Source organism: Callionymus lyra, chromosome 3, assembly GCF_982586985.1.
Source record: "Callionymus lyra chromosome 3, fCalLyr1.hap1.1, whole genome shotgun sequence".
Classification (NCBI taxonomy): domain Eukaryota; kingdom Metazoa; phylum Chordata; class Actinopteri; order Syngnathiformes; family Callionymidae; genus Callionymus; species Callionymus lyra.
The window spans coordinates 12,914,787-12,933,404 of record NC_141820.1 but is presented as its reverse complement, the minus strand read 5'-3'; the positions used below and the strand labels follow the sequence as shown (position 1 = coordinate 12,933,404).

Below are 18,618 nucleotides of genomic sequence, written 5' to 3'. Positions count from 1 at the left end.
TATCCATAAAAATAATACTTGGATCTGAAGCATTTCTTTCTTACAAAAACAACAAACTTTTTATGTGATCGTGTTATGCTGCTGTGCTATTTTAATTCCTCACGTAAGCCCTCTTATGAGATAAAAACACATCAATGCTATTCTTATTGTAGTGACATTTGTAAATGACTCATGTTTCTTTTTAAATGATGCTCTACTTTGTGACCACTGTCAGCTGAAAGGTGCTACATTAACACATTATTATTCCTTATTTATTGTAGTTGAAAGATCAACAGTTTACTTCTGATATTCTGCTTTCATGTGACCGTGTTGCTTCCAATAAATAAATAACATATTCATCTATCTATATTATATCTATTTTTATTTATTTTTCTCACATTCACAACCCAATTGGATGCATCACTTGATACTAAACAGAATCAGCTTTTATTTTAATGAGAAATAAGCTTAAGAGTTATAGATGGATACCATGCGATCATCGAACTCAGGGAGAATGACTTCACTCTCTCGGGCGCATCTGTAGCTCTGAGGGGGGAGAGAGAGAGAGAGGGTGGGCGGAGGGAGAGAGAGAGAGAGAGAGAGGGAGAGAGAGAACATGAAGAGGAAGAGAGAAAGAGAGAGGGAGCTCTGACAGCGCTCATCACCCACCGAACACAACCAGGACGGCTTGCATCTGAGCATTTCGCTGTCATTCGCAGACGGAGTTTACAGCCCTTTTTGCGTCGCCTTTTTCTTTGCAAATTCTTTTTTCTGTCGCACCCCCTCCCTGTCCCGGTGCCACCCTCCGAACCATGGTTTCTATAATTTCTGACCTGGACCCCCTCAAAAGCTGGAACGTATTAAGGTAAGAGCCCGGTCTCAGCCCTTCGGAACTGTAAAGATAGAACGAAAACAAGAGAGGGAAGAGGGAAGAAGAAGGAGAAGTTGCGCCAGATGGTGACGGTTAGTGCGCGTTTTTGCGCAACAACTTGTATTAAAGCAATAAAAAGTAAACGCACTAGTGTCAACCCCCCCCCCCTCCCCCCCAAAAGTACTTGACAAAAAATAAGTTACCCCGAGGGGTTGATTCATGTTGAGATCGCAAACTTTTTAATCATGAAAAAAAAAAAAAAAAACACCAGAAAAAAAGAGAAGAAACTCCAGCAGAGTTCAGAAATGACTATTAATACATTCACTGTCATTAAGCACCCCAGCAGAAAGAAATATCGCTCCATCCATCCCTGAATATTTCAACCATTCCATAAATTAGTCATTATTCCCGTGAGAGATTGGGTTGGCAGCGACCTCAAATTCTTCTTTCTTTTTTTTTTTACTCTCCACAATGTCCATATGAATGTTGAACTCCTATAGTTGATTTATTGTTAAGCTTGTTTTGTTTTGATAAGAGTTTTAAATAAAGTTTTTTGTAAATAAATTGAAAAAAATATCTTTTTTTTTAATTGTATACTTTCATTTTTATTATATTTATTTCAAATCCATCACTCAAAACAAAAGAGGAGAATAAACAAAAACAACAACAAATAGTAACATTTAAAAAAAGAAGATTTTCAGATCATCTAATAGTAGTTTTTATTACAGATTAATATCAAAAATCACGTTTAAATATTTCCATAGAGGGTCTTCATCGTTGCTCTGTCACTCATAGACCCCCCCTCTCCTCCAACCACCAACTGCACTGACGCCCACTTGTCACAGTGAACAGTCTCGGCAATAACAGCAGTATTTTTAATTTTTTTTCTTCTTCCAATGAGTCAAAATAGCGAGTTGCTGTCGTCGAGGCTTTTAATTTATCCTCTTGAATTATGGTTCACGTGTTTACGATCCATAGAAGACGCTCAAAAGGTTTTTAACTTGGAATAATACAACTAAATGTGAGGTTTTTGTTTAATTTTCAAATATCCTCCTGGACTGGACAATACATGTATGTATTCAAACCCCTTTTTTTTATTAGGGTTTGATAAATAAACTTATTTTTTTTATTAAGGGATAATATTGTCGCTCTCGTTCTGAATGAGCGCTTGCATATTGAAAACCTGCGTCACACGTGACATATCTGAAGTGCACTTCGGTTATTCCAGAATGAGAAACTGCATGCATGTTAATTCCATCTGATTACCCACACACACACACACACACACACACTCTCCCTCACACACACACACACTCACAATCAAGGTGCATTCAATTAGAGCCGAGGGAGCGCTCGTGACGCCGTCCTCGCCGCTTTTTAATAAAAAGAAAGATAGAAATGTAGTCGACGAGTTTAAGCATCAAATCTCTCCGGAGGGATCGTTATCGAAGCTTAAGGGAGGAAGCAAAAAAAAAAAAAAAAGGGCAGGATGAGGAGGATGACAATGAAGAGGAGGTTGACCTTTGACCTCACAAGTGTTCGTTTTAATTAATCTACTTACTTAGAGTCGCCCCCATCCTCACCCCCCCCCCCTGGATGCATCATGTGTCACTCTCTTATCCCGCCGGACCGAGCCGAACCCACAGACACGAATCCATCGGCCTAATTACCGCCGCGATTGTCCGGCTCTTAAATCCCTGATGATAAGAACGCATTCCCGGCTCTATCCACATATTTACATTATTAACTTCCTGGGGTTTGATAACGTTTATCAATAAATATGCAGTTTAAATTAATGTAAGCTTTTGGTTCTTCGCTATAAAGTGGATGTTTTTATCAATTAAATGGAAGTTTTTCTCCACAATTTCGAGCGTCGGCATCAGTATATCGTCATCCTTCTCTTTAAATACTTGTTTTTTCTTTTCGCAAATCAACATTCCTGACTGATATTTAACCCCTTTTTTAATCCCGTTTATTGTTATTGTTCAATTGAATTCCACATAAATGCGATTTCTCTTGTTTGTTTTGCTGGAAACCTTAGCGTTTGAATTCATAATTCCATTTTTTTTATTGTTTTTTTATTGGAAGTTTTGACATGATCAATAAACAAGTCAGAAATGTGTCATATACGAGCAAAACAAATGTATTATTATACGAGGAAAAGGCTGGTCAAGCTTCTTTTATACAATATATTTAAAAAAAACTCGCCTGAAGAGAACAATTAGAAATAGAAAACACAATAATACTAATAATCAAACATTTTAATTAGAATCTTTGTATGATACGAGTGCAAGTACTTATGAGACAAGTGAAAGAATAATTTGAATTATATTAACTTTACCTTTCAGTTTCTGGGTTCAGAAAAAATTGTGAAGTGAAACGTTTATCGGTAAAAGGATGTTCTTTTAACAAGACTTGTGAAGAGGGTTTTCTTGCTTGCAGACAACAGCTGCGGAATTCTTTCTCTGATTTTCTTTTTCCTCTCCTCTGTCCACCTCAATATTGCCCGTTTAACAAACCATAAAAAAGCTGAAAAAAAATCAGCTGCACATGTTCAATCGCGAAAAAAAAACAACCCAGATTTAAACAGGGCGACACCAGAGATGAATCATAATTAAAAACATGTTGTGATCGCCACAGTGTGTTAAAAAGCTGCGTTCCAGAGCTAATTCTGCAACGCTGACGTAAACAAGAGATGATGGCGATGGGGAGGGTTTTTGGAGATGCCACGGGACAGTTTTTTTTTCTAGATTTTCGCTTTTACACTTCCCAGTGCTGTCAGTCACAGCTCGCGGTAACAATGCATCGGCGTGATGGAGGCGGACAGCCCTAGCGGACGGAGAAAAGGGAGGGAGGGTTTGAGTTTTTTTTCTCCTCCTGGAAGCAGCGAGAGATAATGACAGTGGAAGTAAGTCACAAAAGAGATAAACGCACAATGAGAATCTAAAAACAAAGAAAAAAAAAAAGTTGATGAGGCGTCTCTGATTGTTCCACATTTATCGTTCAAATTTTGCGATCAGCATGTTACGTTGTGCGGAGATGCAGCCCCGGATTCCTTCCCTCTTTTGATCCGAATGCCCTTTCTAGCGATTTTCTTCTGCTCTGCCGAGAGTAAAATTTACTGAAGAAAGGGAATAAAAGAGTTTCTTCAAATGTCAAAGACTGGCGTGTGCATCTCCAAACTTCTAGGGCTGCTTTATAAGTCAGCCCTTGAGCCTTTCAAAAAAAAAAAAAAAAATCTTCACGGGGGGTTTGTGCGACCCTTGACCTCCTGCCACGATCGGTCGCTCGCACGACACGTTTCCCATCAAGTCTTGTCGCTCGCACGGATCCGGAAAAAAAACCACGAGATTCTCGTGACCTTCTAATCAGCGGCGAAGCCTTTTTGCTTTTAAATCAACTAAAAACTCCACTTGATTGTTTCTGTTTTCTTTTCATCCTCCCTCTTTTTTCTCTCTCTTTCATATTCCCCCCTCTGAAAAAAAAAAAGCGTCCGCTATGCATTAGCCCACCCAGCGCTCTCTCGCGCAAACACTCTTAACACCGATGGCACAAAGTGACAAATCTGTTTAATAATGCACCACCTGGAGCACGGGCGCTCTATCTCTCTCGCCTTCTCCTTCACCAAACCTCACGTTCTGTCGTTCCCTCTCACACTAATCATTCCCTCTGGCTGTATTTCAGTGCCGCGCTTTATATTAGTCTTATTCTCAAAGGGATTGCTGTCATGTGCGCGACAGCCGGTCCAATAAAATCGCTTGAAGACCTGTGAGTATGCGTTCAGGTGTAATGTCACACGGCTATCTTTTTTCGCTGCTAAGTATAGACTCGGCTCTCGTCCACATATTTTCTTTTTAGACTCCTACTTGTCTTTTCTTCTTTTTTTTTTTTTCTTTTTTTTTTTGACAACTCCACCTCCCTATCTTTTATCCCGTCGCTCTCCTTCAATGAGATCGAGAAGCGCTTTCTCTCTGAAGAATCCGTAAAGTAACCAAAAAAAAAAAAAAGCTTCGGGAATAAGAAGTAAAATGTAATAAATCGACTCGTCCCTGGCAAGAACTGTAGGGAGAGAAACGGCATGAAGGCATGACGGAGAGTCTGGCACGAACCCTCAGCTGTGTGTTATCGCATCAATCCTGAGAAAAACTGGCTGCACTTGAACTCACCATCCTTCAGTTTGCTTTTTAAAAATGACGATTTCTGTTTTTAGGTTTCCAGAGTGACTCTTTTAAATCACAAGTTTCCACTACTACATACAAATGGTGCTGTTTTCTTTAAACCCTTGTGTTATCTCAGGGTCAAGGTGACCCGAAGGCCTGAAAACAAATCTGTTTGCGTTCACTTTGACCTGGAGACAACACAAGGGATACTACAAACCCATTTGTTTTCAAGCCTCTGGTTCACCTTGACCTGGAATCAACACAAGGGATACCATAACACATTTGTTTCCGGGCTTCTGGGTCCCATTGACCTGGAATCAACACAAGGGATACTACAGACACATTTGTTTTCGTGCCTCTGGGTCACCTTGACCTAAGAGACAAAACAAGGGATACCATAAACACATTTGTTTTTGAGCCTCTGGGTCAACTTGACCTGAAGACAACACAAGGGATACCTCAAACACATTTGTTTTCGAACCCCTTGGTCCCCTTGACCTGGAGACAACACAAGGGATACCTCAAACACATTTGTTTTGGAACCTCTGGGTCCCCTTGACCTAGAGACAACACAAGGTATACCAAAAACACATTTGTTTTGACCCTCTGGGTCCCCTTGACATGGAGACAACACAAGGGATACCACAAACACATTTGTTTTCGACCCTCTGGGCCCCCGTGACCTGGAGACAACACAAGGGATACCACAAACACATTTGTTTTCGGGCCTTTTGGTCACCTTGACCTGGAGACAAAAAAAGGGATAAAAAGGGATAAATAAGGGATTAAAAAGTCAATTGGCAAAACTAACAAAAGCTGCAGTTCATAGAGTTTCCACTTGAGGCTGGCGGCAGGAAATACGTCATACACAGCAGTTTCTTGTAATTTGAATATGTTCTGTCCTTTACGTGTTTTTGAACTAGTAGTGATACTTCCATGTACACATTTTTAACCCAATATCTTAACCGCTACATTGGCAAAGTTGAATCTGTGAAATCTTAGTATGGCTGACTTCATTGAAACAGTTTTAATATAAAACTTTTCCAATTGGAGTAATAATATGATGTAATCTTCATTACATAAGAACAGTTAGATTACGAGGTTTTAAAGTAATAGTTCACCCAAAATTCTCTAAAATTTCTACTTACCCCCATGTCGAATAAGGGTAGGATTAATCTGTTCGTTTTTAGAGTTATAGACAAAAACATTTGTTCATTTTAATGTAGTGACTGTAGTTCACTCGTCTACATCTTCAACTTTGTCCAAAAAGACAAACTTTAAAACCATCCAAAAACCTAAATCAGTAGGTAGACTGTATGTATTCCTTGTCAAAGAACCTGGTTGTCAACACTAGTGTTAAATAACTGCCTTTTGTTTTAAGCAACAACAATTATTTGACCTTGTTTCTTTGAAAACAATATCAGAAAAATATAATTTATTTACCGATGTCTCACAGAAAGATAACTTACTCCAAATCCTGAGGTAAAACTAATCCAACTCAAATAGTACTCGAGACAACCTACTGATAGATTCTATTTGACCCAGAGCTCGTGTTTATTTCCTCTTTTAAGTTACAGTCACAAACAGTCTCTCTGACTGTAACTTGGCTTGGAAAATTCCCCAACTTAAGCACGTCGAAAGGCAGCAGTGTCAGCAGCTCCATTCCAGTAAACAACCAAGAGATCTTCCCCGAAACGTGCATCGGTCACAGTGCAAAGAGAGGGGAAAAAAAAGAAAAAAAAAAAGTATACGGGGAAGATGAAAGGGGAGGCTAATGAATTATGGTCGGCTGGTGAATGCAGGGGAAGTGTGGGGTCTCTCCTCCGTTGCTCCCTCCCCCGTGGGTTATGGAAGTGTCACGCTGCGAGTGTTGCCATGCAGATGGTGACCCTGAGGAGATGCAACAAAAAAATAAATAAAACGGAAGGAGAGTGTGAGGGGGGGGGGGGGCGAGAAAGAAAAATCTGTTTGGATATGCACGGTTTAACCTTCCAGATGAAAACGGGGGGTTCCTTGTGTCACTCCTGGAAACACTGGCAGGGACGTTCGGTGAATGATGTTTAGAGGAGCTGGAGAAGTACAAACTCACTCCCACACGGTTCGAAAAGGAAATTCATCGACATCATTTCCTGGAGACTATATGCATAACCCCCTTCCTTAGCTTAGCTCTAATCCTAACCTTAATTTTCAAGCAAGTTCCTTGGATTTATTAGTTCTTCCCCCCCCCCCCCCCCCCCAAAAAAAAAAGCCCAGACTGCAAGCGTGTAAACAACTGTCTGACTCTAGAAACATCCAGCACATATTAAAAAAAGGGATGTGCTGCGAGGTGGAGTCCAAAAAAAAAAGAAAAAGAAAGAGAAAAAAAAAGAGGGAATGTTTATGATGTAACAAGCAGAGCTAGTTGGTTCCAGATTTTCCTGAGTCATGGTGTGTTTTGCAAGTGACCAGAAAACCCCATTGTTGCGAGACTGTAGAAGACCATGAATCCCTAACTAATGCTTAAAAAGTCGCTTACGTTCAGTTTTGTGTCGGCTTTGGGTTCTTTGAACGTGTTTGAAAGTAGCAATGGTGATTTAAAACGTTCACCAAGACGTACTTTTGCTCCCTTTAAAACAGCTTCTCGGCAACAGAAGATGGTTTAATGTTCACTGAAGTTGATATTTAATCGTTAGTAACTGGAGGTTTGATTGGAAATAACAACAACACAACTAATATAACACTTTTGTGACGGTGGAACTTTTTTAAATGCAAAAAAAGTAACTGTAGACATCGATGCCTATAAATATTGTGGAGATAAATATATCCACTTGTATCACTTATGCATTATTTAAAAAAAATTGTATTTTTAATTTATTTATTTGTACATTTTAGTAAACATCTTAGTGATCAGATCACATTTGACTTTCTGAAAATGGGGAACTTCTCAAAAAACATGATGAAGATTAATTTTTATTTATTTATTTACCTATTTTTTTGTCATTAGAAGTATGATTTGATAAAAGATTAACTTAAAACATATTTAATTTTTTTTTGTATATTAAGGAGTACAGATATTTACTTACTTACAATTCTAAAACCTCAATAATACACTTTATAACACTGTATAATGTGACTGTGATGAGGGGCCGTCGAGCCAAAAGAGAGCTGCAAAATGCAATATGATGCAAACACTTATTTTTAATTTAAATTTAAAAAATAAAATGTATAAAAAATTTAGGAGACAAAAGTATTTAAAAAAATGTATAAAAAGGACAATTAATAAACATTGACATGCCAAATAGTTTGTTAAAAGGAAAATTATTTAAAATTAACAATGTTTTCTAAATATACTTTTAACATTTACTCAAATTATTTTGATGGGAAAGAAGTATTCACATAAAATGTACACAGAAATAAATGAACTCAAGTCCTAAACTGAAGAACTTAAAATTATATTTAGAGTTATTACAATAACAAATACAAAATAAAATAAATATCTGTCAGAAAGATTGTATTTAAAAGCCTATTTAATTATATTTGAATCTAGATTTTTTTTATTTCTTATTATTGGAATTATAATATAAAACATTATGTGTAAAATGAAAATATTCCATTTTTAAATTAAATTATTAATTTATAAAAATAATTAAATATCGATTCAATATACAATCTATTGAATTCAATTTAAAAAAAAAAGAATAATAAGTTGTCATTTTAACATGTTGAATTCAACCTTTCAATATATTGATGGCACTGATGTACTTTTCCACATGGTTTAATCTGACCTTATTAGGGCCTCATAATATAGTCCTAGGGCCGTATGTGGCCCCCGGGCCGCATTATTTCCTGCTGTAACTGTAATACTTATAATATGTTTGCCCCTTGCAGGACTTTAACGTCTCTGTTTTACAGGTATGAATATTTCAAACCGTGCTCTCATACTGTCCAGAATGATCCCGAGTAAAGATGATTTTATTCAAGAGGTAGACATGACAGTTAATATACGATTATAGAAACGTGGCTTTAGGTCAAAAAAACGCATTTGCACATCAGTGTCACCCGCTTTATGCACGCTTCATTTCCCCTCCGTCAGCTGACAGACCGTTTCCGACTCGCAACATCCGATCACGTTCCTGCTGCCGACTCGACCCGACACCTTCTCCCTGCTTATCCATTCTCGCCGACGCCTCGCCGCTCGGCGGACTCCGCCGGCCGCGGCCCCCGTCTCTCTGATGTAATTGACCTTATTCTAACTCTTTAATGTTCATGTTATGTTTTTGAAAGAGTTCTTGCTGAATCATCGGCAGCTGCTCAGACTACTCAAGAGCCTCTCCTCGAAAGCTCTTACAATCCTAGATTATGTGTCTCCAAAGACCCTTTTTGCACTGAATGCTGAAGGTGGCAATGCAGAGCTGTTATTAAACCGAGTCTGCGAGGCGATGCCGAGCTCAGACGCCGTTTTGAAAGATGTTTTTGAATGTTTTGGCAGTTGATAACGTCGTTGCCGCCGATTGGTTTCACTTTGTTTTTTTTTTTGTTTTTTTTATCGCCACGGACAGCGGAAAACTGCACAAGGAAAAGGTTGTAGCCGCGGGCTGTATTGATTTTTATTTGTTGTACAGTATAAGAACTACATGCAAGTGATGTTTGAAACGCTGTTTTCGCTTCATTATTGTTGCTGCACACAAAAAAACAAAGAGGCATAATCCGGCGTTTTCTAGCCGAGGTTCACTGACTGTTATGTATCTCTTAATGTACTCGCAGTAAAAAACATGAGGCCCCCTCAATTGTGCTGTTGTTTTACAGCCACAAAAGTTGACTGTTTCTTTGGATGGAAAATCCATATTTGGATATGTAACTGAATATTTCCATGGCTTTAGGGGAAACATTCACCCTGTTATTGCTTTGATATCTACACTTTATTAAACATTTATGTTGCAGTTAAGATGAAGTCCAATCCAAATCCCTCTTAAATCCTATATATACTGAGTAAAGTAGATTTGACTGTACTTACTTGGACCTCATATTTCCAAAGTCAAAGTATGTTGTCGTAGAATAAAAACACACATTTATAATATAATTAAATAATAATAATATAATATTTTTGAATATCAAACTGTCCCATACTGATGCTATTTCTGTATTTTTTATAAAAAAATAAATAAAATAATAATAATAAATAAACCTCATTGTACAATATTTCTAATACAACCAGTGATATATTTGAATTAAAAAATCGAATTTAAAGTTTTTTAATTTGAAATAAACCATAATTTTTAAGTCAGAAAATTAAAAAAACAATCATAATGAGTTTTTTTTTTAAATTTTTTTAATTTATGGTACATTTTCATATTTAATTTAATTTAAAATGACGTTTATTTTCATACAATTAAATGCAAAATAATAACAATCAAAAGAAGATTTTTAACAAACACAATTATATATATTTTTTGATTTAATTTCCAAAAATATCATGTTGTTTAAAATGTTGTTATGCATGTAATAAAATGTATATTATTTTTGCTATATTTTCTCTTTTAATATGCACAAATCTTGCAGAATTCGGACCAAATAATGAGGAAACAAGGTAGGACAGAAGAACTGAGGTACACGGTGTTACTGCATCTGCAAAAAAAACAACAATCCTGTTTCATGCGAGCGGACCTTTGCTGGATGTTCTGACCAGAGATGATTCAAGAAATACTCAGAAATATTGCTCATTACATCTCCGAGTGCGTGCATGTTTCAAAAATCCATACAAGATAAGAAGCAGCCATTGTTGTTCTTCTGTCGCTGTACTTGACCGTGAAGGGACTTGCAGACCTTCCGTGATCCATCTTAGAAGAAGAAGAAAGAACATACGATTGGCCACTTCATGGAGATACTCTTGTTCAGTTGCTTGGCAACACTCATTTCTAATCAACCAATCACATGGCAGACATCAGAAGGTCTGACTCTTCAGATGAATGGTGAAAACAGTAGAATCATAACAATAGAATTAAAGAAAATAAACTTTAATGTGGCTTCAAGATCATGAAGAACATGAGCGCTTGGTGTGGTGGGAAAGTACCAGAACATGGTCCAGTTAAAAGTGAACGATACATCAGGAAGTTTATTTAGTCCGTTCCCTTTGGTTGTTTGCTCAAACTTTCCCTTTTTCCTGGGTGACAATCATCGTGTCCATGAGGATAGTATCAACTGAAGTACTATATACTTTATCACTCTTGCCTGATTTGATACGGATATATTTTGTTTCAGCGTAAAAAAAGGGGGCAAAGTTTGCACACATTAAAAACTAACTGGATTCAATGTGTCTCACTTCTGACTGAATTATAAAATTCTTGTTCATTCCCAGTAAAAAGATTATGTAAAAATGTACTTATTATTCATGAATGACTCTACAAAGCAAAATACTTAATGAAGCTTCATGAAACAGCTGATGAGGTATCATGATACAGTGTCTTCATTTTGAAAGACCACTAGATGTCACTCTCAGTTTCATTGAATTATTAGATCAGAGCCGAAGATTATAAAGCAGAGATTGCCATCAATTAATATTACGACACTGTATCATGATACCTCATGAGCTGTTTCACGAGGTATCATGATACAGCGTCTTCATTTTGAAAGACCACTAGATGTCACTCTCAGTTTCATTGAATTATTAGATCAGAGCCGAAGATTATAAAGCAGAGATTGCCATCAATTAATATTACGACACTGTATCATGATACCTCATGAGCTGTTTCACGAGGTATCATGATACAGCGTCTTCATTTTGAAAGACCACTAGATGTCACTCTCAGTTTCATTGAATTATTAGATCAGAGCCGAAGATTATAAAGCAGAGATTGCCATCAATTAATATTACGACACTGTATCATGATACCGCATGAGCTGTTTCACGAGGTATCATGATACAGCGTCTTCATTTTGAAAGACCACTAGATGTCACTCTCAGTTTCATTGAATTATTAGATCAGAGCCAAAGATTATAAAGCAGAGAGTGCCTTCAATTAATATTACGACACTGTGTAATGGTACCTCATCAGCTGTTTCATGAAGCCTCATAAACCTATCGCTTGTTCCGAGTTGTGGTCCTTCTAAATGAAGACACTGTGTCATGATACCTCATGAACTTTTACACGAGGCCTCATCCACACATCACTGTAAGATGGTGTTTCCTGAGGCTTCAACCAGTATCTTTTGAAAAACCTTTCTTTCGTTCCAAAAGGTTTTTGTGGATTGGATGATAAGATGTGTTACAAAAGAGCCACGCTAGTGCATGCTGGGAAAGAAAGACAAATGAAGAGCATCCGTGGAAGCTAAAATAAGAGCTCATAGGCAGAACATGAATATAAGTGAATGTCTTATTTGTATTGTTTTAACAAAACGTATTTGATAAACTTGTATAAACCTTTAAAAATTACCCCCTGGATTCGACTCATGAACTTGTTAATGAGCTTTGACTCCTTTAAGGAGTCTTAACCTGATCTTACCTACAGAGAAAAACATGTCTAACTTTCACACAAAGTGTTTGTACTTATAGTTCGGGGACATGCTTTTTGTAGCTGTCTGGAACGAGAGAATTAGCCCACATTGATGTATTCACAGTGAGATTATTAAGACTGCGGCAGAAACGGCAAATCCTGCCCCTGTTGCTTTTAAGGCAACTTTAGCATTTATTTATTTTTATTTTTCTTTGTGTTGTTCTTTGACGGTAGTCCTGGTGTCTGTTGCCGTGGTAACGTCTTAACGCGCTATTGATGTGACTATATATATCACAGCTTTGCTCAGCTACATTTTTTTTTACTTTGATTTTCAAAGTACAAGTTTTAAGTTTTGGTTTTAAATTGAAAAATAGGAAAAAAGTTTTTAAAAAGGTTAAAAAGTACAACGGTAAAGATACATCACTATATAAACAGAAAATTTGAGCGCAAATCATTATGAGTATTTCTTTTTTCTTTTTCTTGTATTCATGGAACATTTTCATATTTAATGACATCCAAAATGACTGTTTTACCCAAATTAATCTTGTTTATTTTTTATCCAATTGAATGCAAAATAACAACAATAAAAAGAAAGATTTTAACAAACACTATTATCAACATTTCCTTTCACTATAAAATATCATGTTGTTTAAGTTTTACACTTATAAAACTATATATAAAACCACATAAATAACAGTACAGTAAAGTTTAATATTCAATATATATATTTCCTACTGATTCTATTGTGTGCCTGTAATACTTTAGTTTTTCATAATATATTATTGTATTCTTCATACTAAATAGTCAATAATACAAGTTTTTCTTCAATATATGTATTTATGTCTATATATATATCTATATACTGTATATATATATAGATAGAGGTATATTGTATCCTCCATATCTAATATTCACTGTACTGATATAAATGATAATAATGACGATTGAAATGAATAATATTTAATTCTAACATTATGTTTACGACAGGGTTCCAATCAAGCATCGTCTCCATGGAGAACTCCAGATTTTACTGTCTTTAGAAAGCCGCAGTAGAAAGTCTGAGATGTCTTCGTCCTAAGATAAATGGTGAAAATAACTCCTTTGAAAAGCTGTGGAGTGTCAAAATAAAGCTAAGGAGCGGAGGTGAAACGCTATACTGTTGGTTTGACAAATTTGAATCCAATGGAGTATTTAATGTAATCTAAGTGAGTGTAATGTCTTATTTTATTAGTCGGTGTCATATCTTCTGGCAATTTATAAACGGAATGTGAGGGCACTGAGCTTCACCACGGCAACATTATGACAACATTTTATCTCATCCCCCGGATGCCGTGCTTTGGAAGATGACGGTAATTTGGATGAAATGTTTCAAGGCCTTGGGTTCTCTCTCCTCGCTGTCAGTCGGTCCCCAGTGTTCTGCCACATTAAAGTGAGACTGGAGCGTGAAGGTATGGCCGGCTATTAAACGGCAATCACACACAGAAGAGCTCTTTTATAGACGAACACATTTCTGCCTAATGGCTCTCTGTACAAAGTCGTCCAAATATGGTGGTTCCAATAAAAGCTCGGCGAACATTAGCCCCTATTAAAATCTGATGAAATCTTTCAATTGGTCAGCTCCTTCCTCCCCAATGGAATCTTCTGCCTGGTTATACGACCGGATTTTATCAATTATACAAGCTTGCACGGTGCATCAGGGTCACCGACGATTCTCACTCCGGAAAAGGATGCATCAGCCACCGGCTCAGACCTTCTAAAACTTATTGAGTAATCCCGTCCTTTGGTTGGCGGAATCCCTTGCCCGCTATTGGCTGCTTAAGGGTGAACTTTGTGTCTTCACTGGGCCTAGCGGAGACCCGTGGGATTCTCATTCCACTCTGCCCCATTAATTTCAAGTACTACTTATAACCTTGGACCCCATATTTTCTATCTGGCAAACCCCCCCCCCCCTCCCGCCTTCCATCATCACGTTGATGGGCCCGGCCCAATCCCAGTACTCATTTTGAGCTGTAATTGGACAGGGTTCCCCAAGGAGGGTTGTCAGCACGCCCCAGTGCTTCGCGTCCCGTCTCCAGAGTGGAAACACGCCCGGTCCATGGTCGATAAGCCCTGCTCCCCGTCAGTTCAACATTCTCGTCTCCGCTGACTTTCAAGCAAATTCCTGTTGCTCCTATGGTCATTTTTTCCAACACTGACTTAAACACATGCGTCCGATAAAAGGCATCTTTAAGTTGTTTGGTGAGTCGTCAAATGGTGAATCTCGAGTCAAGTTGGCTGTTCCAAAAGATTGAAGAGAAGAAGAAAAGGACTCAACAGTGAGTCGATTTAGTTTTGTCCAAGATCGGGTTAGTCCAAGATTTGTTGGTTTGTTGTTACAAACATAAGACAAATGGTTCCAAACAATCAAGTCTAGTTTGAGAAAATTGGATCTTTGGATGGCATGGTGTCTAGCTTTTATAGGTATGTTGCTGGGTACGGATTATAGTCTTGACTTTACTGAGAGGAGCAGTAAACGGTGGCAGTTGTACCTGAAAAACTTTGGGTCTTGGGTTCATGAAGCCTCATGAAACAACTGATGAGCCACTAGATGACACTCTTGAAAATAATGCCAGGTTTTATCACAATAGTAGATCAGAGACAAAAAGGATAAAGCAGAGAGTTCCATTTTTCTCTGTTTTTTAAATAAAGACACTGTATCATGATGCCTCATCAACTGTTTCATGAAGCCTCATCGACCCACAATGATGATGAAGTTTCATGAATCACTATCCCAGATCCCCCTTGAAAGGCAATCTGTATTCTAAAGTAATGCTTTAAAGAGGTATTCTATTGAATTGTCACGTCATTTTTTTAAACCCATGGCGCCACCTACTTATCTACAAAGAATAGGATACTGTTTCATGAAGCCTTGTCAGCCAATCACTGGTATGTCGTAATGGTTTTACTAATTCTCGTGATTCGTGATACATGTGTCTTCATTTTAAAGGGCCACTTGACGTCACTCTCAGTTTGATGATGCCAAGTTTGAATAAGTAGATCAGAACCAAAGATAATAAAGCAGAGGGTGACATCTAGTGGTCGTTTGGAATTAAGACACTGTATCATGATACCTCATTTACTGTTTCACCATGCACTGCTGGTAAAAACAACAACAACCTTAGTAAAAATGGATGTATTAATTGTTAAATGAATTTGAAATTAAGTGTCACACATTAATAAACAGCATTAAAAACTCATATTTTTGGCTTTTTATACCCCCCAAAACTTGGATTAAGCTAGGAAATAGTCTGAACATTTACTTTCTGTTAATAGTAAGTACATTGATGCCAGAGGATTAATTCTAACTATATTAAGAGCTCCTTCCTACATTCATTGAGTATCGAGTCAGCACTTTTGACGTAAACATAGTAACGTCTATTAAAGTGGAATATTTTGGCAGTCTTTCAACTCTTTTTTTTTTGTTGTACCATATGGACTGTCTCTTTCACAACAGAGTGACACCCTAAATCTCGCTGCTTCTCCCTGATTGCCAGAAGATAAATCCCAAGCACTGTAAATCCCTCTTCTTATGTGCTTCGCTTTATTACTGAAGCCTGACGAGCACCTGACAGTCGAGGATGAATCTCCTAATTGGAAGTTGTGTCGCTTGTTATAGCATATCTTCAGCTCTCCCCAGAGCCCATTCGGATTCACATTGTGCAAAAAGCATTTACTTATCTTTTTTAATAGAGTTATTTTCTTATAATATTTTCTTATCATAATCTACAACTCTACCTACGGGGGACGTGGCTGACCTGTCCTTTCTCTGGGTTTTTCTGTGATAACGGCTCATTACTGCAGGTTTTTCTTTTTTTTCTTTCAAGAGGTGCCGTAACTGTATCGGCATCGGCATGCCAGCAGATGAAAAGCAGACGCCGCGTTAATAATTGAAAGTGTACTTAACGACAGGACGACTGCCCTCACAGGACGCCGCTTAATAACCAGGAAGGTCTCGTATTTCTACTTCCTTTTCTTTTCCCATGAACCCCTATAGCTCAATCTGTCAGCGTGTCACTAATTTTCGTGAAGAAACAGCTGTCTTCCTTCTAAAAACATTTAAGAAGACGTGGTTTGTGTGTTTGTTAAAGTAGCACACAATGCTTCTCCCGCTATTGATGATCCTGTTTATGGCATCTTATCCCTCCATCCCTGTCGTCTAGTTGAGAGATATGTATTTGTTTATGAAGAGAAGCGTCGGCTCCCGTCTTAATGTGCTTTCCGCTCGCCCTCATTAATTCACTTGATGATGTTTGATTTGCCGGGCATCACTAAGTCGCATTAAGAAATATATTTCCCAGCTCTTACTTAACGACGCTTCCAGAACCAACCCAATTAAATGTGCATTTAAATGCTCAAGGTTTTTCCCTTTAAATTCATGAGAGGAGACGATGCTTGATTGGAACCCCCCGTCGTAAATTATGCGGCGGCATGAAGGTGATGCTTTTATGGTAAATGTCAGTCAACGAATGCACTTTTTTTTTTTTTTTTCTGATAGCGGTGGTGATAAGACATTTTAATCAGGCTTACTTCATCTTCATTAGTGCGTTTTCCGCGACGTGAAGATCATGTCATTGGATTTAGGTTTGAGTGGTATGGAAGGAAAGCTTACATATCAAATATGCATTAAACTTTTTTTTTTTTTTCAATTAAGCGGGTACTCTTATTTATTTTTTTGCGCAGAAAAAAAGTGTGTTTTCCATTCATCTATTCATTTAAAAATATCTCAAACCGCTATCACAACATTATATAATTTAAAATTCTCAGAATAAAAGGCTATGATTTGCTACATACTTATCAATTTAGAAGCTACTATTGGGGGCGTCTTGTTTGATCTATTGGTCTCTAGTGCCGTCTGGATATTCTATTTATTTAGTTAAAGTGCGGACCCAACCGTTGGAAACCACTATTTAGAGTTTTGTCATTAAAGTAGACTTGAAACCGATTGAAAATGTAAGTATTTCAATGATAAAATGTATGTCCGCAACCTGTGTTGATACATTTTTTTAAGTACTTACAATGGCCCTTTCTTTTATTCTTTTATTCCTTTATTCTTTCCAGAGTGGGTTGCTTACCTCAAACTAAATTGCAACTTACTTTTTCCTGAAGAGTACAGAAAATTAATAATTACATTTAACGTTACATTTTCCAGTAAGTAGAGTAGTTTTAGAAAAACATTTCTTCTAAAATCTACTGTTTTTACCCTTCTGCTCTCCAGATCATGAATTTTATTGAATTAAATAATATTTGAAATATTTGTATTTAATTCCTGTGTTGTGTTTACAACTCTGGCAATTACGTTTTATATTCTAAAAATAATAAGGGATAACAGATTTTTAAATTGTAGTTTGTGTTCAAATCTTACCTTTTTCCAGTCTTTCACTTTTTCAGTCTCCAGTTTCTTCTGAGATGAACTGTTTAGACTAAACACAAATAGAGTTTCAACACAAATACAGTTAGTTAAACATGGGAGCAATTATTGGGTCTTTTTTTCAAATATTATACTTCAAATTATGTTCTTTATTGATTGAAAGGTGAAGATATATTGGACTATGATTTTTATTTGATGCTAACCTTGATTCTTCGGGGAAATTCAAGAATACAAGAAAGCCAACAGATATAGTAACTGGAACTGTTAACCCTTATGTTAGCTCTGGGTCAAGGTGACCCAGAGGCCGATAACAAATGTGCTTGTGGCGTCCATGGTGTCGTTTCTCGGTCAACAAGGTGAACAAACTCTGCCACTGCATATGTATATCTGGAAGCCAGGGAGGTCAGTCACCTTGACCCAGAGAAGACACAAGGGTTAAGGAATCCATTGTTAAGTTCATATCTAAACCACATTGATTCTGATTATCCATATAATAAATCCTTCTGTTCATTCAGTCTCCTGTGACGCTACACTTCCTCCTCGACGAATGCTTACTCATCTGATTTGCATCAATCTATATCTCTTGAGCTCTGGAGCTTGAATGGACCTAATTGAATAGTTGATCACATCGTAATTGAATTAGTCTGGTTCAGTCGTGGTCATTGTGCTGTGAATTCCTCCCATATTGTTATTCTATTCTCTATGGCTGGAGGCCAGCTTCTGGTCCCAGAT

General features: G+C 37.4%; 1 protein-coding gene across 5 annotated transcripts in view; it reads left to right on the top strand.

Moving 5' to 3' along the window:
* Positions 1-620: 620 nt before the first annotated feature.
* The window catches only part of celf2 (cugbp, Elav-like family member 2), a 283,629-nt gene continuing 265,631 nt past the window's right edge, over positions 621-18,618 (top strand). For all 5 annotated transcript variants that reach the window (XM_087786512.1, XM_087786517.1, XM_087786515.1 and 2 more), the window contains exon 1: positions 621-844. In XM_087786512.1, coding sequence (XP_087642638.1) covers positions 792-844 — 53 coding nt within the window. In that variant the 5' untranslated portion in view covers positions 621-791. The remainder of the gene's footprint in view (positions 845-18,618) is intronic.